The sequence below is a fragment of the Macaca nemestrina genome, chromosome 17 (assembly GCF_043159975.1).
Source record: "Macaca nemestrina isolate mMacNem1 chromosome 17, mMacNem.hap1, whole genome shotgun sequence".
Classification (NCBI taxonomy): domain Eukaryota; kingdom Metazoa; phylum Chordata; class Mammalia; order Primates; family Cercopithecidae; genus Macaca; species Macaca nemestrina.
In genome coordinates, this window is record NC_092141.1 from 7,937,430 (window position 1) to 7,958,040 (window position 20,611).

The 20,611-nt window shown below is 47.8% G+C and overlaps 1 protein-coding gene across 7 annotated transcripts in view; it reads left to right on the forward strand.

The window, feature by feature from the left end:
* LOC105474439 (dynein axonemal heavy chain 2) overlaps positions 1-20,611 on the forward strand; it is a 122,311-nt gene that overhangs the window by 33,779 nt on the left and 67,921 nt on the right. For all 7 annotated transcript variants that reach the window (XM_071082306.1, XM_071082300.1, XM_071082304.1 and 4 more), the window contains 12 exons: positions 8,309-8,455; positions 9,720-9,876; positions 10,110-10,349; positions 10,642-10,830; positions 11,011-11,158; positions 11,960-12,152; positions 14,733-14,933; positions 15,019-15,175; positions 16,461-16,635; positions 17,713-17,876; positions 19,254-19,415; positions 19,520-19,623. In XM_071082306.1, coding sequence (XP_070938407.1) covers positions 8,309-8,455; positions 9,720-9,876; positions 10,110-10,349; positions 10,642-10,830; positions 11,011-11,158; positions 11,960-12,152; positions 14,733-14,933; positions 15,019-15,175; positions 16,461-16,635; positions 17,713-17,876; positions 19,254-19,415; positions 19,520-19,623 — 2,037 coding nt within the window. The remainder of the gene's footprint in view (positions 1-8,308; positions 8,456-9,719; positions 9,877-10,109; positions 10,350-10,641; positions 10,831-11,010; positions 11,159-11,959; positions 12,153-14,732; positions 14,934-15,018; positions 15,176-16,460; positions 16,636-17,712; positions 17,877-19,253; positions 19,416-19,519; positions 19,624-20,611) is intronic.

The window sequence follows — 20,611 nt, forward strand, 5'->3', positions numbered from 1 at the left end:
GAGCAGGAGATGAGATACTGAGGTCTGTTTTTTGTTCCCAGAGCTTCTCTCTTTTTTCCCCCCGGTCATAGAGTGCCTTCTCCCCCCCGGTCAGCCCGCTGTGGGCTCTTAAGCACTCAATTCCGCCGGCTTTCCTTTCTACCTCTACTGCCTGACCACTTGTTTGGAGATAAATTATGAAGTATTTTTAAAAAGTCATCCCTCAGACAGATTTTTATTTATTTTTATTTTTGAGACAAAGTCTTACTCTGTTACCCAGCCTGGAGTGCATTGGTACAATCTTGGCTCACCGTGGCCCCTGCCTCTCGGGCTCAAGCGACCCTCCCACCTCAGCTTCCTGAGTACTGGGAACACAGGCACCTGCCACCATGCCTGGCTAATTTTTTCTATTTTTGGTAGAGATGGGTTTTTGCCATGTTGCTCAGGCTGGTCTCAAACTCCTGAGTTCAAGCCATCCACCCGCCTCAGCCTCCCAAAGTGTTGGGATTACAGGCCTAAGCTACCTTGCCCAACCCTGCCAAACAATTTTTTTTTTTTTTAAGAAAAACTGATATTTGTCAATAAAATAAAATTTGCATTCTGGAAATTTCTTGACAAACTTCTGTTAAAGACTGAACATCATTCAAAGGGTCTCCCAGGATTTTCAGCTCAGCATCAGGAAGGTATTGTCCGAATTCATCCTGTTGACTGACATATTAAACTTGGATAATTTGCCTTAAAGTTACCTTGAAAATCTTGCCAAGGCCGGGTGCGGTGGCTCACACCTGTAATCCCAGCACTTTGGGAGATCAAGGCGGGCGGATCACCTGAGGTCAGAAGTTTGAGACCAGCCTGACCAACGTGGAGAAACCCTGTCTCTACTAAAAATACAAAATTAGCCGGGCGTGGTGGCGAGCGTCTGTAATCCCAGCTACTCAGGAGGCTGAGACAAGAGAATTGCTTGAACCTGGGAGGCAGAGGTTGCGGTGGGAGCCGAGATTGTGCCATTGCACTCCAGCCTGGGCAACAAGAGCAAAACTCCATCTCAAAAAAAAAAAAAAAAAAAGAAAATCTTGCCAAGATGAGAGAATGAAGAGTTTATTTTGGTGCAATGTTGGCCAGCATACACGCCCAAGTAGGCTTGCCCAGATGTTTATCAACAGTGACAAATCCAAGACATCCAGTTGGAAGGACATGATAATATGTTTATGCTACTAGAAATGTTTCCGTATCTATTCTATTCACACACTTCCATTCTCCCCATATCATTATAACACACTTTTTGTTACATTGATGCTTAGGGCTTATCTTATGAGGACTCTGTTAGGATTGTTTACTGCTGAGTTGTTTACTGCTGAGTTGAGTAATTTTACGTTGTCATAGTTCTTTGCTTGTACAATGTTTTGCTCTATTTGGAATTTAAAATTACTTCATTATTAGGCTGGGCATGGTGGCTTATGCCTGTAATCCCAGCACTTTGGGAGGCTGAGGTGGGCAGATCACGATGTCAGGAGTTCGAGACCAGCCTGGCCAACATGGTGAAACCCTATCTCTACTAAAAATACAAAAAATAGCTGGACATGGTGGTGGGCGGCTGTAATCCCAGCTATTTGGGAGGCTGAAGCAGGAGAATCTCGCTTGAACCCAGGAGGCAGAGGTTGCAGTGAGCCGAGATCACACCATTGCACTGCAGCCTGGGCGACAGAGTGAGACTCCGTCTCAAAAAAAAAAAAAAAAAAAAAATTACCTCATTACTGTCATTATTATTATTATTATTATTTGAGATGGAATTTCACTCTTGTTGCCCAGGCTGGAGTGCAGTGGCGTGATCTCGTCTCACCACAACCTCTGCTTCCCAGGTTCAAGCGATTCTCCTGCCTCAGCCTCCTGAGTAGTTGGGATTACAGGTGCCTGCCACCATGCCTGGATAATTTTTTGTATTTTTCATATAGACAGGGTTTCACCATGTTGGCCAGGCTGGTCTCAAACTCCTGACCTCAGGTGGTCCACCCACCTCGGCCTCCCAAATTGCTGGGATTACAGGTGTGAGCCACTGTGCCCGGCCACCTCATTATTTTTGTTAGTGCAGTATTCACTATCACTAAGTCTTCCAAACCAACCAATAAAACCCCTTCAAGTAATATTTTTCCTCACAATCTGACATGCCGGGTAGTGGTTTTAATGTTTCTCTTAGATCTATTTTTCCCCTGTCCTCCTGCTTCCGTTCAACTGGTGTTGTTTTCAAGGCCTGCTACAAAGCAGTTACCCTGGGACTTCCCTCAGCCTCTTTCCTTGTTTGATTTTGTATTTCCTTTGTCTTCCTCTTTCTTGGTTTATGCCTTTGTTTTGTTGGTGTGTATCCATTAGTAGTTTCCTAAGAAATGGTGCATGGGAGTTAAATGTTTTGACTTTTTGCCTGATTGGCAACAGTTTTCCTGCCCTCTACTTGCTGGACATTTGGCTGGGTTGGAATTCTAGCCGATTCCTAGTAATTGTCTTTGGCTTTGGCCTCTCTCTTTTACTTTTGAAGGCTTTCCTTAAATGTCTGGTGATCCATTGCTCATTTATACTTTCGGGAGGCTTACTCATTTTGAAGAAATTTTAGCAGTTTTAAAAATACCATATACGTTAGTGGAGATCTTCAAGATTTGAAAAAATAGCCTTTCTTCTTCCACAATCTCTTAAAGCCTGTATTACAAAGAAGTGAGCACATGAAAATCATTTCATTCTTGGAAGATTCTTCTCCAATAAAGATGGTAAAAACATGATCCTTTGCGAAGTTTAAAATGTGTTATTATCTCCAATATTGTTAATTCTGTGCTTGCCTGTAGAAAAGACTAAAAACATTCTAGAATTTTCACCTCAATATTCTCTCCAAATAACATTTCAGCAGTATTTAGAATGCAGAGTTTCTTGAGCATATCTTCAGGTAACGGGAACTTTTATCCTTTGTGATTAAAAAGTGCAATTTTATTTTAAAAACCCTGCAGATGAAAAAAAATCAAGTTTTGTTGTTTTATTTTGTTTTGTTTTGTTCTGTTTTATTTTTTGAGGTGGAATCTGGCCCTGTTGCCCAGGCTGGAGTACAGTGGCACCATCTTGGCTGACTGCAACCTCTGCATCCCAGGTTCAAGTGATTTCTGGCTAATTTTTGTACTTTTAGTAGAGATGGGGTTTCATCATGTTGGCCAGGCTGGTCTTGAACTCCTGACCTCAAGTAATCTGCCCACCTCAGACTCCCAAAGTGCTAGGATTACAGGCGTGAGCCAATGTGCCCAGCCTTTTTTTTTGGTATGTGTGTGTTTTTCTTTTTCTTTTTTTTTTTTCTTTTTTTTTTGAGACGGAGTCTCGCTCTGTCGCCCAAGCTGGAGTGCAGTGGCGCGATCCTGGCTCACTGCAAGCTCCGCCTCCTGGGTTCATTCTCCTGCCTTGGCCTCCTGAGTAGCTGGGACTACAGGCGCCCGCCACCGCGCCTGGCTCATTTTTTTTTTTGTATTTTTAGTAGAGACAGGGTTTCACTGTGGTCTCAATCTCCTGACCTTGTGATCCGCCTGCCTCAGCCTCCCAAAGTGCTGGGATTACAGGCATGAGCCACCGCACCCGGCCATGTTTTTCTTTTTTTTTTTTTTTTTTTGGTGTGTGTGTGTTTTTATTTTTCTGTTTTTGTTTTTTTGTTTTTGTTTTTTTTTGAGACGGAGTTTCTCTCTTGTTGCCCAGGCTGGAGTGCAATGGCGTGATCTTGGCTCACCGCAACCTTCGCCTCCCGGGTTCAACCGATTCTCTTGCCTCAGCCTTCCGAGTAGCTGGGACTACAGGCATGCGCCACCATGCCTAATTTTGCAATTTTAGTAGAGATGGGGTTTCTCCATGTTCGTCAGGGCGGTCTCGAACTCCTGACCTCAGGTGATCCACGCACCTCGGCCTGCCAAAGTGCTGGGATTACAGGTGTGAGCCACCATGCCTGGCCTTTTTTGTGTTTTTTTTGAGATGGCGTCTCGCTCTGTCACCCAGGCTGGAGTGCAATGGCGTGATCTCAGCTCACTGCGACCTCTGCCTTACAGGTTCAAGCAATTATCCTGCCTCAGCCTCCTGAATAGCTGGGACTACAGGCATGCACCACCACGCCTGGCTAATTTTTGTAGTTTTAGGTTGGCCAGGCTGGTCTCAAACTGATCTCAAGTGATTTGCTGGCCTTGGCCTCCGAAAGTGCTGAGATTACAGGCATGAGCCACCGTGCCCTCAAATGATTTTTCTTCAAGATTTTTTTTTTTTTTTTTTTTTTGAGACGTAATCTGTCTCACTCTGTCACCCAGGATGTAGTGCGATGGTGTGATCTTAGCTTACTGCCTCTGCCTCCACCTCCCAGGTTCAAGCGATTCTCCTGCCTCAGCCTCCCGAGTACCTGGGATTACAGGCTCACGTCACCACGCTCAGCTAATTTTTATATTTTTCTTAGAGATGGGGTCTCACCTTGTTGGCCAGGCTGGTCTCGAACTCCTGACCTGAAATGATCCACCCACGTAGGCCTCCTAAAGTGCTGAAATTATAGGCATGAGCCGCCACACCAGGCCAAGATTTTTTTTTTTATTTTCAAAAATACTGCGTATTTTCTTCTGGTATTTTATGATTTTATTCTCTACATTTAGATGTTTGATCCATTTGAAATTGATTTTGGTGTAGAGAAAGAGGTGCAGATTCAAACTGAGTTTTGTATTTCATTGTTTGTTTTTTCCAGATGGCTAGAGCCATCTCGTTTAGAGTTGACCCAATCTCATTTAGTGAACTGCTGTCTTTATAGTAACGAATTCCCCAGTATATTTGTGTCTATTTTGGGATTCACTATTCTGGTATCTGTCTATTCATGTGCAAGAACCAAACTGTTTTAATTATTGTCCTCATTACTCTTCTTTCTTCAGAGTTTTCCTGGCTATATTTAATATTTATTTCCCATAAGAATTTTAGAATCAATTTGTTTAGTTCCAAAAATAGCCTCATTCCTATTTTTACTGGAATAGAGATTTGGTTAAATTTATAGGTTAACTTTAGAAGAATATGTTTATGATTTTGAGTCTTTCCAAGAATAGTTATGTTGTGTGTGTGTGTGTGTTTTGAAACTGAGTCTTGTTCTGTCATGCAAGCTGGAGTGCAGTGACACGATCTCAGCTCACTGCAACTAGAACCTCCCAGGCTCATTGATCCTCTTCTGCCTCAGCCCCCCAAGTAACTGAAACTACAGGTGTGAACCACCGTGGCCGGCCAACAGTGTTTTTTCTTTCAATTTATTTAAGTCCTGCCTTTTCCCCCTAAGTCATTTTACACACACACACACACACACACACACACACACACACACACACACACAAAATTTCTGATTAATTTTTGGTATTTTATTTTTGTTGTTTTAATTGTTATTGCCTCTTTTTCTTGATGATAGTATCTAACTAGTTACAGTTTTTATATTGAGAACTTTGATTTTTTTTTTTTTTTTTTTTGAGACGGAGTCTGGCTCTGTTGCCCAGGCTGGAGTGCAGTGGCCGGATCTCAGCTCACTGCAAGCTCCGCCTCCCGGGTTCACGCCATTCTCCTGCCTCAGCCTCCTGAGTAGCTGGGACTACAGGCGCCCGCCACCTTGCCCGGCTAATTTTTTTTGTATTTTAGTAGAGACGGGGTTTCACCGTGTTAGCCAGGATGGTCTCGATCTCCTGACCTCGTGATCCGCCCGTCTCGGCCTCCCAAAGTGCTGGGATTACAGGCTTGAGCCACCGCGCCCGGCCAAGAACTTTGATTTTTATAAATTAATTTTGTACCCAGCAACTTTTACAAATATGTTTAAAATCTTTTTTCCTTTAAAAACATTTTTATTATGAAACACGTCATACACAGAGATATACTTAAAACTTGTATGTTCAGGCCGGGCGCAGTGGTTCACGCCTGTAATCCCAGCACTTTGGGAGGCTGAGGCAGGCGGATTATGAGGTCAAGAGATCGAGACTGTCCTGGCTAACACGGTGAAACCCCATCTTTACTAAAAATGCAAAAAATTAGCTGGGCGTGGTGGCGGGCACCTGTAGTCCCAGCTACTCAGGAGGCTGAAGCAGGAGAATGGTGTGAACCCGGGAGGCAGAGCTTGCAATGAGCAGAGATCACACCACTGCACTCCAGCCTGGGCAACAGAGCGAGACTCCATCTCAAAAAAAAAAAAAAAAAAAAAAATTGTGTGTTCAGTTTAACTAATGAACCATTATAAAATAATACAAAATGCCAAGTCAAGGATTGCCAGAAGTCCTAAAGCCTCTCCCCACTGCCCACTGAATAATTATTTTTTCAGGTGAATTGTTGTTAGCACTTAAAATTCAGGAGATTTTACATGAAAAACCAATTTCTGGCCTCTCTTGAAAAATCAGAAAATGCAGCCACACTGGGCCCACATTTTCAGATGGCAGCAACCGCCTGGAGCGTGGAGTGTGGCTTTTTTAGGGGGAGCATATGCCCTCTTCAGCTCAACTTTAAGGCCAAGTGTCAGTTGCCATTTATCATCACACTTGAGCCACTTGCCTTGGAGGTAGGTGTCTGAATTTCTGAACTTTGCTTTAGCATATTGAAAACAGAAGGAGGTTGGATGTCGGAAAGTGAGGCCAAGGAAGGATGCATGCTTCTGGTGCAGGCGGTGGGATGGTGCCCTTCCCTGAGACAGGAGCTCCAAGTTTAGAGAAGATGATGTTCTTGTTTCTAGACACACTGAGTTTGAGGTGCTTGTGGATGAGCAAGCAGGGCAGAGCTATCTAGTAGACAGTTGCACAACCAAGCCTGGAGCCCAGGTTAGCCATGCAGGTTTGGGGATCATCAGCTTTTGGAAGGCAGCTGAAGCCGTGGGAGTGGAGGAGATGACCAAGGGGGAGTGTGCTGGATGTGAAGAACCTCGGGGAGTCCACATTGAAGGGAGACGCAAGGAAAGCAGATTCTTTACTGTGTCCCCAGCACCTAGCTGAATGATATTTACATGGGGTGCTGGAGAGAGGAGGATACTCCTACTGAAAGGAAGGGTAGAAAAGAGGACCGTGGTCCAGAAGCCAGGGAAAAAAGTGCGTGGGGTATAGTCGGCCACGATGTTAAAACCTACAGGCATGCCGGGCGTGGTGGCTCATGCCTGTAATCCCAGCACTTTGGGAGGCCAAGGTGGGTGGATCACCTGAGGTCAGGAGTTCGAGACCAGCCTGACGAACATGGAGAAACCCCATCTCTACTAAAAATACAAAAGCCTGGAGAACCCAGGTGGGACAGGCAACCGTGAATCATAGTGGTGCCAAGCTGTGTGGTCATGTGACCTTCTCCAGCCTTTCCCACCGGGGCTCGAGGGGAGGACAGTTGGATTTAGCCAGCACTGGCGTTTTGTCAGGAGGTTTAGACTAAGGAATGAGACAAAGTGAGTGAAGATTGGCAAGACAGTGGTTAAAATAAAGGATAACGAGGTCTGTGGAGGAGGAAGTGAAGTAGGGTAGGGGTTAACAGGAAGAAAGGCCAGGGCTCAGTGGCCTGAAAAAGAAGTAGGCTGGGAGAACTTGAGGACCAGTGCTGGGATGCAGGGAGGAAGCTGGGCCCTGGGAGCAGGAGGTCTGAGTGGGCTGTCTCAGATAGAGCGGTTGTGAACAGCAAGCTTCAGGGCGCGGCATGGGAGTGGCAGCTGGAATAGGAAAGAAGAGACCACTGGATATGAGGTGGCAAAGAAAACTTAAGATGAAGGCTTCAAATGCAGTTTAAAATTTCCTGGTATCTCTTTTTTTTTTTTTTTTTTTTTGAGACAGCGTCTCTGTTACCCAGGTCGCCCAGGCTGGAGTGCAGTGGCGCGATCTCAGCTCACTGCAGCCTCCACCTCCTGGGTTCAACCGATTCTCCTGCCTCAGCCTCTTGAGTAGCTGGGACTACAGGCACCCGCCACTGCGCCCAGCTAATTTTTTGTATTTTTAGTAGAGACGGGGTTTCACCGTGGTCTCGATCTCCTAACCTTGTGATCCGCCCGCCTTGGCCTCCCAAAGTGCTGGGATTACAGGCGTGAGCCACCGAGTCCAGCCAATTTTATACTTTTTTTTTTGTAGAGACGGGATTCCACCGTGTTGGCCAGGCTGGTCTCAAACTCCTGAGCTCAAGTAATACGCCTGCCTCGGCCCCACAAACTGCTGGGATTACAGGCGTGAGCCACCACACCAGGCCTCTGCTTCATTTCTTATCTCGGCATTTCCCCGTGTGTCCCAGCTTCTCCCGCGTGCTCGGTTGTTCCTCTAGTTTATCCCCTTGTGCATTCCCCTCACTGCCTGGCTTCTCTCTCTCAAAGGTTCCTTCTGATTCTCTTTGTGGAAATTGACTACTGGGAGCGGCTGCTGTTTGAGACGCCCCATTACGTGGTGAACGTAGCCGAGCGAGCGGAGGACCTGCGCATTCTGCGTGAAAATCTGCTACTTGTTGCTAGAGACTACAACAGGTAGAGCTCCAGTCCTCACTGCAGCCCTTCGAGATGCTATTTGATTCCTCCTTTTTCTCTTATCTGCCCTGTGATGTTGTCCATTTTCTGCAATTTCTGTCCTCTACATTTTTTTCCTCTCAAAAAAAAAAAAAAAAACAAAGGTCTCCCACTCTTATGGCTCTACCATTATTCCTACCCCTTGTAGTTTTATCTTCTAGCTGCAGGGTGGAGCATAAAGCCAATCAGGTCCCCTCGTACCCCATAGGGCACTTGGACCACATATATCGTAGCTCTGGGCCACTTCTCTAGGAATGAAACAGGCTGGTGTTAGGATTATGTGCACAGAATAACATGACTCATTGAACTAAGGCCTGCTGCCCCCATCCCTGCCTCAGTTTCTGGACTGCCTTGGTATTCTCTCTGGAGTGAGGCTTTGTTCCGGGTTAGGTACTGTCTTAGTCTGTTTGGGCTTCTATAACAAAATGCCATAGACCAGGTGGCTTATAAACAACAAACATTTGTTTCTCACGCTTTTGGGGGTTGGTGAGTCCAAGAGCAAGGCGCCAGCAGATTTGGTGTCTGGTGAGGGCCTGCGTCCTGGTTCATAGGTGGCTGTCTTCTTGCTGTGTCCTCACATAGTAGAAGGAGACAAGGGAGCTCTCTTAGGCCTCTTTCATGAGGGCACTAATTCCATTCATGAGGGCTCTACCCTCATGACCTAATCACCTCCCAGAGGTCCTAACACCATCACTGTGGGAATGGGGGTTTTAACATACAAATTTGGTGGGGACACAAATATACAGACCATAGCAGGAAACTTTCTCAGCCCAGTTAAAGTCCAAGGAGGTGCAACCAGCAGTCTTGTTTGAGTGTCTAGAACTGCAGTGTCCAACATGGTGGCCTCTAGCTGCATGTGGCTATTTCTGTGTAAATTAAGTAAATAAACTTAAAAATTCGATTACTCATTGGTACAGGCCACATTTCAAATGCTCCATAGCCATATGCGATGAGTGGGTGCCATATTGGACAGCACACATTGTATTAGGTTGGTACAAAGTGATTGCAGTTGTTGCCATTACTTAGATGACAATCACTTTTGCACCAACCTAAGAGAACACTCCATCATTGCAAAAAGTTCTTTTGGAAGTACTAGTCTAGGATCTGGGATCTAGGATCTAGACTAGTGGTCTAGAAACATTCAGATTTCTCCACCATTTCCTGATGTGGAGGAAAGATCTTCAGGGCTTGTTCCCTCTGGCTACCAGGCCTCTCTTATGCACAGGATTATTGCCATGCTGTCCCCAGATGAGCAGGCCCTTTTCAAAGAGCGTATTCGATTCCTGGATAAGAAGATCCACCCGGGACTCAAGAAACTGCACTGGGCCTTGAAGGGGGCCAGTGCCTTCTTCATCACGGAGTGCCGTATACATGCCAGCAAGGTGGGCCATGGTCCCTAGACCCTAAAGGTCTGCAAGGCTGATGGGTCATTTATACTCGAGTGTTGCATGGAGATTGGGAAACCTGTGGGTAGTGTAAAAAGAATTAAGTTTGCTTTGGGAAGGACTTTTTTGTGTGTCATCCAGTCTAGCTGGAGAACAAGTGGGAGGGTAGAATGAGGTCCAGATGGTCTCTTCTCAAGCTGAAACTCCCCCATGGTGGGGCCTGACTCTAGGTGCAGATGATTGTGAATGAGTTCAAGGCATCCACTCTGACCATTGGCTGGCGAGCCCAAGAGATGTCAGAGACGCTGCTGGTACGCATTAGTGGCAAACGGGTATACAGGGACCTGGAATTTGAAGAGGACCAAAGAGAGCACCGGGCAGCTGTACAGCAGAAATTGATGAGCCTGCACCAGGATGTGGTGACCATCATGGCCAACTCTTATGAGGTCTTCAAGAATGATGGTCCTGAGGTAGGGTTCCTGTGGCCAGGATGTTGTGGTTGGAAAAACCACAGTCCCCCAGTTTCATCAGGCCATTCTCTTGCTCCCGACCCTTTTTTCTTTTTACCAGTGTGTACTTCTCAAACATCGTGCTCTAGTCTTGGACTCAGCCGACCTTCAGTCCTCACACCTCTTCCTCTAGGACTCAGAGTCCTGCCTTTCCATTAAACCAAGTTGTTTCCTTCCCTGTTGAAATCTCATTTCCCAGGATGTGCACTGTCTTCCCTGAAAAGTTCTCTTTTTCCTCCCTCCATCCCATCAGATTCAGCAGCAGTGGATGCTGTACACGATTCGGCTGGACCGCATGATGGAGGATGCCCTGCGCCTGAATGTGAAGTGGTCACTGCTAGAACTATCCAAGGCTATCAACGGGGATGGAAAGACCAGCCCAAACCCACTCTTCCAAGTCCTTGTCATTTTGAAGAATGATATGCAAGGAGGTGTGGCACAGGTAGGAACCGCTTTGCCCCCAAAATCTCAAAACCATTACATCTTATTTGTCAGTTTCGCTTAATTCCTAAACTTGGTCCTTGGCCTTGACTTTATCCTGTGGCCTTCAGACCTGCTGCTGAAGTGTGTGACCTTCCAAGTCCTAAGGCTTATCTCTCCCTCTCCACTGGGTTCCTCACAGGTGGAATTCTCACCCACTCTGCAGACTTTGGCAGGTGTGGTCAATGACATTGGCAACCACCTCTTTTCCACCATCTCTGTCTTCCGCCACCTCCCTGACATTCTCACCAAGCGCAAGTTACATCGTGAACCCATTCAGACAGTTGTAGGTGAGTGGGCAACGGGGAGGGCACAAGGCACAGGGTTTCACAGGCTGTCAAGTGGGCCAGACCAGGAGGAGAGACCGGGGCTGTTTCCAGATGTACTGGGCCAGTCACCTCCATGACCTGGGGAAAACTCAGGTCAAGGGACCAGATCCGCTGGGCACAGTGGCTCATGCCTGTAATCCCAGCACTTTGGGAGGCCGAGGCAGGTGGGTCATTTGAGGTCAGGAGTTCGAGACTAGCCTGGCCAACATGACAAAACCCCATCTCAACTAAAAATACAAAAACTAGCCATGCATGGTGGCAGGTGCCTATAATCCCAACTGCTTAGGAGGCTGAGGCAAAGAATCACCCAGGAGGTGGAGGTTGCAGTGAGCTGAGATCATGCCACTGTACTCCAGCCTGGGTGACAGAGTGAGACTCCATCTAAAAAAAAAAAAATAGCGGGGGGGCCAGTTTGGGGAAGGGAGCAGGGGCACGGATGGGGGTTGAGATTAGGTGACCAATGCTCATGGGATTTGGGATTTGGGATGGGAGATGAGGAAAGACAAGCTTGGGACTGGGACTGGGACTAGGCTATAAGAGACCTAGATACCAACAGGCAAGACATCAGATCCTATGAAGGAGACATTAAGAGTCACATTTTTACTTTCTGCCTACTCCTTTACCTTCTAACGTGCATGTTTGAGCTGTATTTCTTTGGGAAGCTGGTTTTGGAGTGGAAGGTCTGGAGCAGTGGGCAGGGCCCAGGCAGAACTTGGGTTGGGGTGGAAGTCAGTGAGAAGCATTTTTCTTGATCCTTTGAAGAGCAAGATGAGGACATCAAGAAGATCCAGACCCAAATCAGCAGCGGCATGACTAACAACGCGAGCCTGCTGCAGAACTACCTCAAGACCTGGGACATGTACCGGGAGATCTGGGAGATCAACAAGGACTCTTTCATTCGTCGCTACCAGCGCCTCAACCCACCTGTCTCTTCTTTTGATGCCGACATTGCCCGGTGAGTGGTGAGGGTGGACTGAAAGTCTGTCTGTAGGAGGCACAGCACTAGAGGAGGAGCCCGGGCCTAGAGTCTTCGGAAGCAGGTGGTGGGGCTGAGGACGACATGTGTCCTCAACGACAGGAAAAGAACAAGACCTAGGACATTGGACCTTTGCTTCTCAAGGGGTAGAGATCAAGGAAGAGCTGGACACGATTTAGGTGAAAAGCAGTTGTCTAGGGGAGGATGGCAGGGCCTGGTGGGAAAAAGGAAATTCCAGAGATCTGGAAGATGAAAGAAATGAGCCCTTTTATTCTAAGAAGGCAGATGGGAGTTAAGTGGAAGATTCTTTTGTTTGTTTTATTTTGTTTGAGACAGGGTCTTGCTCCGTCATTGCCCAGGCTGAAGTGCAGTGATGTGATCATAGCTCACTGCGGCCTGGACCTCCTGGGCTCAAGTGATCCTCCTGCCTAACCCTCCCGAGTAGCTGGGACCACAGGCACATGCCACTATGCTTGGATAATTTTCTTTTCTTTTCTTTTAAATTTTTTGTAGAGATTCTATGTTGCTCACTCTGGAAGAATTTTTTTTTTTTTTTTTTTTTTAATTTCTTTTATTTGAGACAGAGTCTCACTCTGTCACCCAGGCTGGAGTGCAGTGCAACCTCTGCTTCCCAGGTTCAAGCAATTCTCATGCCTCAGCCTCCCGAGTAGCTGGGATTACAGGCATCTACCACCACGCCTGGCTAATTTTTGTATTTTTAGTTCAGACGGGGTTTCACCATGTTGGCCAGGCTGGTCTCAAACTCCTGACCTCAAGTCATCCACCCGCCTCAGCCTCCCTCAGTGCTGGGATTACAGACGTGAGCCACCATGCTTGGCCTAGAAGAAGATCTTAATTTCTGATCTTTTTTTTTTTTTTTGAGACGGAGTCTCGCTCTGTCACCCAGGATGGAGTGCAGTGGCGCGATCTCGGCTGACTGCAAGCTCCGCCTCCCGGGTTCCTGCCATTCTCCTGGCTCAGCCTCCCAAGTAGCTGGGACTACAGGCGCCCACAACCGCGCCCGGCTAATTTTTTTTGTATTTTTAGTAGAGACGGGGTTTCACCGTGGTCTCGATCTCCTGACCTTGTGATCCGCCCATCTCGGCCTCCCAAAGTGCTGGGATTACAGGCGTGAGCCACCGTGCCGGGCCTTAATTTCTGATCTTAACTCACATCTTTTTATGGGCCTCTGGTCATTCATTCATTCATTCTGTAAACATTCCATAAACATGCATTGTATGGGCCATGAGGAGTTAAGGAAAAAAAAAAAAAAAAGAAAGAAAAGAAATGAGCAAGTTCTTTCCTCCTGAGGGCTCTAGAGTAGTAAGGAAGATAAAAGTACAGCTGAAAGAGCGGTGGCCGTGGTGTCACGAGAAGACTTGGAATCGCAGCTGTGCCACTTACTAGCTGTGTGACTTTAGGCAGGTTTTCTAGATTCTCTGGGCCTCAGTTTTCTGTGAAACAGATATTACACTACGTACCTTGGAACCTTGTGAAATGATTAAAGATACATGAAAGCACTTTGTAGGCTGCAGCCGTGGGCTCATGTACTGCATTATTACACAGCTGCACCGTGGTAAGTACTATGATGAAGGGATATAACATGCCAGGGCAGTTCAATGGAAGGAGAGAGGATTTCCAGCTGGGGATTTTAGGGAAGGCTTCCTGGAGGAAGGGACTTTGCATAGGATTTCAACAGGCAGAGATGGGCAGTGGGGAAGGCATTCCACATGGAGGAAATGGCATGAGCAAAGGCCTAAAGATGTGAGTCCGTGAGCACGTTCACCCTGCAGAGTGAGATCTGCAGCATAGGCACAGGAAAGGAAGAACGCAAAGGGGCTCTGCAGCAGCCAAGTGGATTCTCCCAACCACCGTATGAGGCAGGCTCTGTTCTTATCACTGTGTTACAGATGAGGAAACCAAGGCTCACAGTTAAAAAAAACAAACAAAACCTGCTTGAGGTCATAGAACTAGGAAGCAGCACAGGGTGAACTCAACCCAGATCTGTGCCACTCTAAAGCTTTTTTTTTTTTGAGATGGAGTCTCACCCTGTCACCCAGGCTGGAGTGCAGCGGCGCCATCTTGGCTCACTGCAGCCTCCGCCTCCTGGGTTCAAGTGATTCTCCTGCCTCAGCCTCCCCAGTAACTGGGATTACAGGCGCCCGCCACCACACCCAGTTAATTTTTGTATTTTTAGTAGAGACAAGGTTTCACCATGTTGGCTAGGCTGGTCTTGAACTCCTGACCTTGTGATTCACCTGCCTCAGCCTCCCAAAGTGCTGGGATTACAGGTGTAAGCCACCACGCCCGGCCTCACTCTAGAGCTTTGAATGCCAGACTAAGAAGTTTGACAGCTATCTTATAGCCAGTGACTGGGAAAATGACAGTCACAGCTGCATGGCTGGGGCAGATTGGAATGAGGGATGCCTGGGAGTAGAAGAACTCTCTAGAACTGCTGCCCAGATATGGGTGGAAGGAAATGAGACCTGGAGCCCGCGCTGGGACAGGGGGCATGTCTGAAGAAAATGACATTCTAGCTGGGATCCGGGGCTCTTGCAGCTACACAGAAGTTGCTAATAACGTGCAGAAAGAGGAGACCGTCACCAACATCCAGTTTGTGCTGCTGGACTGTTCGCACCTCAAGTTCTCCCTGGTGCAGCACTGCAATGAGTGGCAGAACAAGTTCACGACTCTGCTGAGGGAGATGGCTGCTGGGCGTCTCCTGGAGCTGCACACCTACCTGAAGGACAATGCAGAGAAGTGCGGGCTGGGGCACCCTGCAGGAAGGGGCCAGGGGCAGGCCCTGGGCCTTCCACTTATTAGAGCTCCCTTTGCCCACCTTCAGAATCAGCCGCCCTCCCCAGACGCTGGAGGAACTGGGGGTCAGCTTGCAGCTCATGGATACCCTGCAGCACGATTTGGCCAACCTGGAGACTCAGATCCCTCCCATACACGAGCAATTTGCCATTCTCGAAAAGTACGAGGTGCCAGTCGAGGACAGTGTGAGTTCCTGTGGTGTTTGGTCTACCTGGAACCCGTATCGGCGGCAGATTGCAGGGGAGGCCCTTGGCTGTCCTCAGGGAGAGTAGAGAAGTGACAGGAGGAGGAGACTCCAGATTTGAAAGCCAAAGCTAGCTCAAACGATACCTTTACTTAGCTTCTGGATTTCTTTTTCCTTTTTTTTCTTTTCTTTTTCTTCCTCCTCTTCCTCTTCCTCTTCTTCTTTTTTTTTAAACAGAGTCTGGCTCTGTCACCCAGGCTGGAGAGCAGTGGCACGATCTCGGCCTACTGCAACCTCTGCCTCCCAGGCTCAAGTGATTCTCCTACTTCAGCCTCCCGAGTAGCTGGGACCACAGGTGCATGCCACCACACCTGACTGATTTTAGTATTTTTTGTAGAGATGGGGTCTCATTTTGTTGCCGAGGATGGTCTTAAACTCCTGAACTCAAGCAATCTGCTGACCTTGGCCTCTCAAAGTGCTGGGGTTATAGGTGTGAACCACTGCACCCAGCTGGTTTTACTTACTGCATTTACTTTTTTTTTTTTTTTTTGAGACGGAGTCTCGCTCTGTAGCCCAGGCTGGAGTGCAGTGGCCGGATCTCAGCTCACTGCAAGCTCCGCCTCCCGGGTTCACGCCATTCTCCGGCCTCAGCCTCCCGAGTAGCTGGGACTACAGGCGCTGCCACCTCGCCCGGCTATTTTTTGTATTTCTTAGTAGAGACGGGGTTTCACCGTGTTAGCCAGGATGGTCTCGATCTCCTGACCTCGTGATCCGCCCGTCTCAGCCTCCCAAAGTGCTGGGATTACAGGCTTGAGCCACCGCGCCCGGCCTGCATTTACTTTTTGTTTTTTTTTTTTTTTTTGGTTTTGGCCTCATTCTCAGACAGACAGCTTTGAGACTGTTTTTTTTTTTTTTTTTTTTGAGACAGGGCCTCCAACCATTCCCCAGCCTGGAGTGCAGTAGTGCAATCATGGCTCACTGCAGCCTCAACTTCCTGGGCTCAAGTGATCCACCTCAGCCCCCAGAGTAGCTGGGACTACAGGCATCTCAAATGATCCTCCCACCTTGGCCTCCCAAAGTGCTGGGATCACAGGTGTGAGCCACCACACCCGGCCAGGGTTTCTTTTAGGCCCAGCAACTCACACTTTGACTTTTTTAGGCCTTGTCACATGTGCAAAACTCATCCCCAGACTCTGGTCTGGAGGATCAGAAAAGAGTCCTTAAAAGCCTTTATGAGAGGGCAGACCTCCTGCTCCTGGTCATCTGCCACTCTCTGACACCCCCAGGTCTTGGAGATGCTGGACAGTCTCAATGGGGAATGGGTTGTCTTCCAACAAACTCTGCTGGACAGTGAGCAAATGCTGAAGAAATACAAGGAGAAATTCAAGACAGGCCTGATCCACTCGGCAGATGACTTCAAGAAGAAAGCACATACGCTTCTGGAAGATTTCGAATTCAAAGGTACTACTTGATACACCTCTCCCGCTTCTTTAGCCTTTGTTTAGAGACCCCGCCTTCCAAGCCCAGGTCCTGGGAAGGGAGAACAGGGAGGGGAGGCGGAGGGTGGGTGCTGGGGCAAGGAAGAGCCACCGCTCAGGAGGAAAGGAGGAGGACACTCAGTGGCTCTCGTTTTGGGCACAGGTGCAGCTCATAGCATTTCTACTTTTCTTTTTTCTTTCTGTTTTTTTTTTTTTTTTTTTTTTTTGAGATGGAATCTCTCTCTGTTGCCAGTCTGGAGTGCAGTGGCTCGATGTCAGCTCACTGCAACCTCTACCTCCTGGGTTTAAGCGATTCTTCTGCCTCAGCCTCCCGAGTAGCTGGGACTGCAGGCGCGTGCGCCACCATGCCTGGCTAATTTTTGTATTTTTAGTAGAGACGGGGTTTCACCGTGTTGGCCAGGATAGTCTCGATCTCTTGACCTTGTGATCCGCCTGCCTCAGCCTCCCAAAGTGCTGGAATTACAGGCGTGAGCCACCGCGACCGGCCCCCATTTCTACTTTTTTTTTTTTTTTTTTTTTTGAGACGGAGTCTCGCTCTGTCTCCCAGGCTGGAGTGCAGTGGCACGATCTCCACTCACTGCAAGCTCCGCCTCCTGGGTTCACGCCGTTCTCCTGCCTCAGCCTCCCGTGTGGCTGGGACTACAGGCGCCCGCCACCGCGCCCGGCTAATTTTTGTATTTTTAGTAGAGACGGGGTTTCACTGTGTTAGTCAGGATGGTCTCGATCTCCTGACCTCGTGATCCGCCCATCTCGGCCTCCCAAAGTGCTGGGATTACAGGCGTGAGCCACGGCGCCCGGCCCATTTCTACTTTTCTTATCCCGACTTTCGTATTCCATCTGTTCCTGACTCTCAAGCCGCATTTAGGAGTTTTTGCTAAGATTAACCATCATTCTTTCAATGCGTTCCCTCTTGTTCTCCTTCCCTTCCCTCTCTCACATGAGGAGAGAGGTGAGATTTGCCCACAAAGAGATAGGAGAGCCGTGGCTGTCCTTGCCAGATGTGAGCGGGAAGCTGAGCTTCATCCTGAATCCTCCACAGGCCCTTTCACCAGCAACGTGGGACACATGTCTGCCCTAGACCAGATCGGACAAGTGCGGGCCATGCTGATGACCATGCGGGAAGAGGAAAACAGTCTCCGAGCCAACCTGGGCATCTTCAAGATCGAGCAGCCACCCTCTAAGGACCTTCAGAACCTGGAGAAGGTGGTGTGCTGAGCGAGGACCCTGTGGTCACTGTCGATAAGGGGCAGGGACAGGATAATGGGTCCTTAGCACCCACAAAGGCAGTGGGACGGGAGAGGAGCTCACGAGGAGCTTTTGTTTCAGTTGAGGTAAAATTCACATAACAAAATTAATTATTATTATTTTTTTGAGACAGAGTCTTGCTCTCTTGCCCAGGCTGGAGTGTGGTTGCGCAATCTCGGCTCACTGTAACCTCTGTCGCCCGGGTTCAAACGATTCTCATGCCTCAGACTCCCGAGTAGCTGGGATTACAAGCATCCACCACTATGCCTGGCTACTTTTTGTATTTTTAGTATAGAGATGGGGTTTTACCATATTGTCCAGGCTGGTCTCGAACTCCTGACCTCAGGTGATCCACCTGCCTCAACCTCCCAAAGTGCTGGGATTACAGGTGTGAGCCACGGCGCCCCACCAAAATTAACCATTTTGAAGTGAACAATTAGTGACATTTAGTGATTCACACCACCTCCATCTAATTCCCAAACATTTGTATTACCCTAAAGGAAACTCTGCCCCTTAGCAGTCACGTCCATCCCCCGTCCCCCGCCCCAGTCAGTTATGAGCCTATTTTCCAGCTGTGTGATTTGCCTATTCTGGACACTTCATACAAATGGAACCATATCATACGTGGCCTTTTTAATCTGACTTCTTTCGTTTAGCATAATGTCTTCAAGGTTCATCCATGGTGTAGCATGGATCAGTATTTTTTAAAATGGCTGAATATTCATATTTGAATATTGTATGAATTTACCACATTTTGTTTACCATTCACCAGTTGATGGACATTTGGGTTATTTCCACCTTTTAGCTAAAGGGAGTAGTGCTGCCATGAACACGCGTGGACTTGTATTTGTCTGAACACCTGTTCCCTATTCTTGTGGGTGTGAGCCTAGGGGTGCAATTGCTAGATCATATGGAAACTCTATGTTTAACTTTTTGAGGAGCTGCCAAGCCATTTTCCACAGCAGCTGCACCATTTCACATTCTCACTAGCAGTGTACAAGGCTTCCTATTTCTCCATATCTCCATGCCAACACTTATTTACCTTTTTTTTTTTTTTTTTTTTGGTTCTAGCCATCCTAGCGGGTGTGAAGTGGTATCTCACTGAGCTTTTGATTTGCATTTTCCTAATGACTCATGACATTGAGGATCTTTTCCTGTGCTTGTTCCTTGATAAGGAACAAGGCGACAGAGTGGAGAAATTTATGTGGACGGAGGAGGCCGCTGTATTATCTAGAGGGAAAGCGTCACAGAGCGAGAGCAGCGAAGGGCCTGGGCGTCCGTCGGGGAGGAGGAGGGCAGGTGCCACTTCATGCAATGCGCCTTTCTGCTCTGTAGGAGCTTGATGCCCTCCAGCAAGTCTGGGAGATCACACGAGACTGGGAGGAGAACTGGAATGAGTGGAAGACTGGCCGGTTCCTGACCCTGCAGACCGAAACCATGGAGACCATGGCCCACGGGCTGTTTCGTCGCCTCACAAGATTAGCCAAAGAGTATAAGGTGGGGAGAAACAGGGCGGGGAGGCGGAAGAGAAGCTAGTGGAGGATCGGGGTCTATTCCCAGGGAGGTCGTCGGGTCTTCTGATGCCCCCAACTTTTGCTCAGGACCGAAACTGGGAAATTATTGAAACCACTCGCTCAAAAATAGAGCAGTTCAAGAGGACCATGCCTCTCATCTCAGACCTACGGAACCCTGCCCTTAGAGAGAGGTGAGGCTGCCCCTCTGCTCCCGGGTGTCCACTCTGCCCCGCTGGCCTGCACCACCACCTGGTCCCTCCCATTCTCCTCTCCACGGTGTTCACAGCTCTCTCTTCCCCTTTGTCCACAAATGTATGTCTTTTTCTCTTTCCTCTTTTTAACAAACATTTAATTTTGATGGACGCATGAAAATTGCATACACTTATGGTGTACAGCATAATGTTTTAAAATATGTACACATTGCGGAATGGCTAAATTGAGCTAATTATCATATGCATTACCTCACATACCTATTTTTTGTAGTGAGAATACTGAAAAGCTACTCTCAGTGGTTTTCAAGTGTACAATAGATTGTTATCAACCATTGTTGCCACAATGTACAGGAGATCATCCCTCTTGTTTAACTGAAATTTTGTGTCCTTTGACCAACACCTCCCCAACTCTCCACCTACCACCCCCAGTCCCTGATAACCAGCATTCAATTCTGCTTCTGTGAGTTCAACCTGTTCGGACTTCACATATGACATATGAGTGCGATCATGCGGTGTTTGTCTTTCTTTGCCTGGCTTATTTCGCTTAGCAAAATGTCCTCCAGGTTCTTCCATGTTGTTGCAAATGACAGGATTTTCTTCTTTCCTGTGGCTGAAGATATTTCACTGTATATATGCACCACATTTTCATCCTCCATTCATCGCTTGATGGACACTCAGGGTGATTCCACATCGTGGCTATTGCGAATAGTGCTCAGTGAACATGTGGCACAGACACCAAGCCTGCCACTGTCCTCTGCTTCTTGCACTGTCTCAGGTCATCCAGCCTTGCTGACTCTTGTTCTCTGCCCCCTGCCCTGGGGCCTCCCGCTGTCTGAGAGGGAGTTGTCTATCATGACTAAGCCTTATGTCTTTTTTTTTTTTCTTTTTCTGGGAGGTAGACAGAGTCTCACTCTGTTGCCCAGGCTGGGGTGCAGTGCTGTGATCTCGGCTCACTATAACCTTCGCC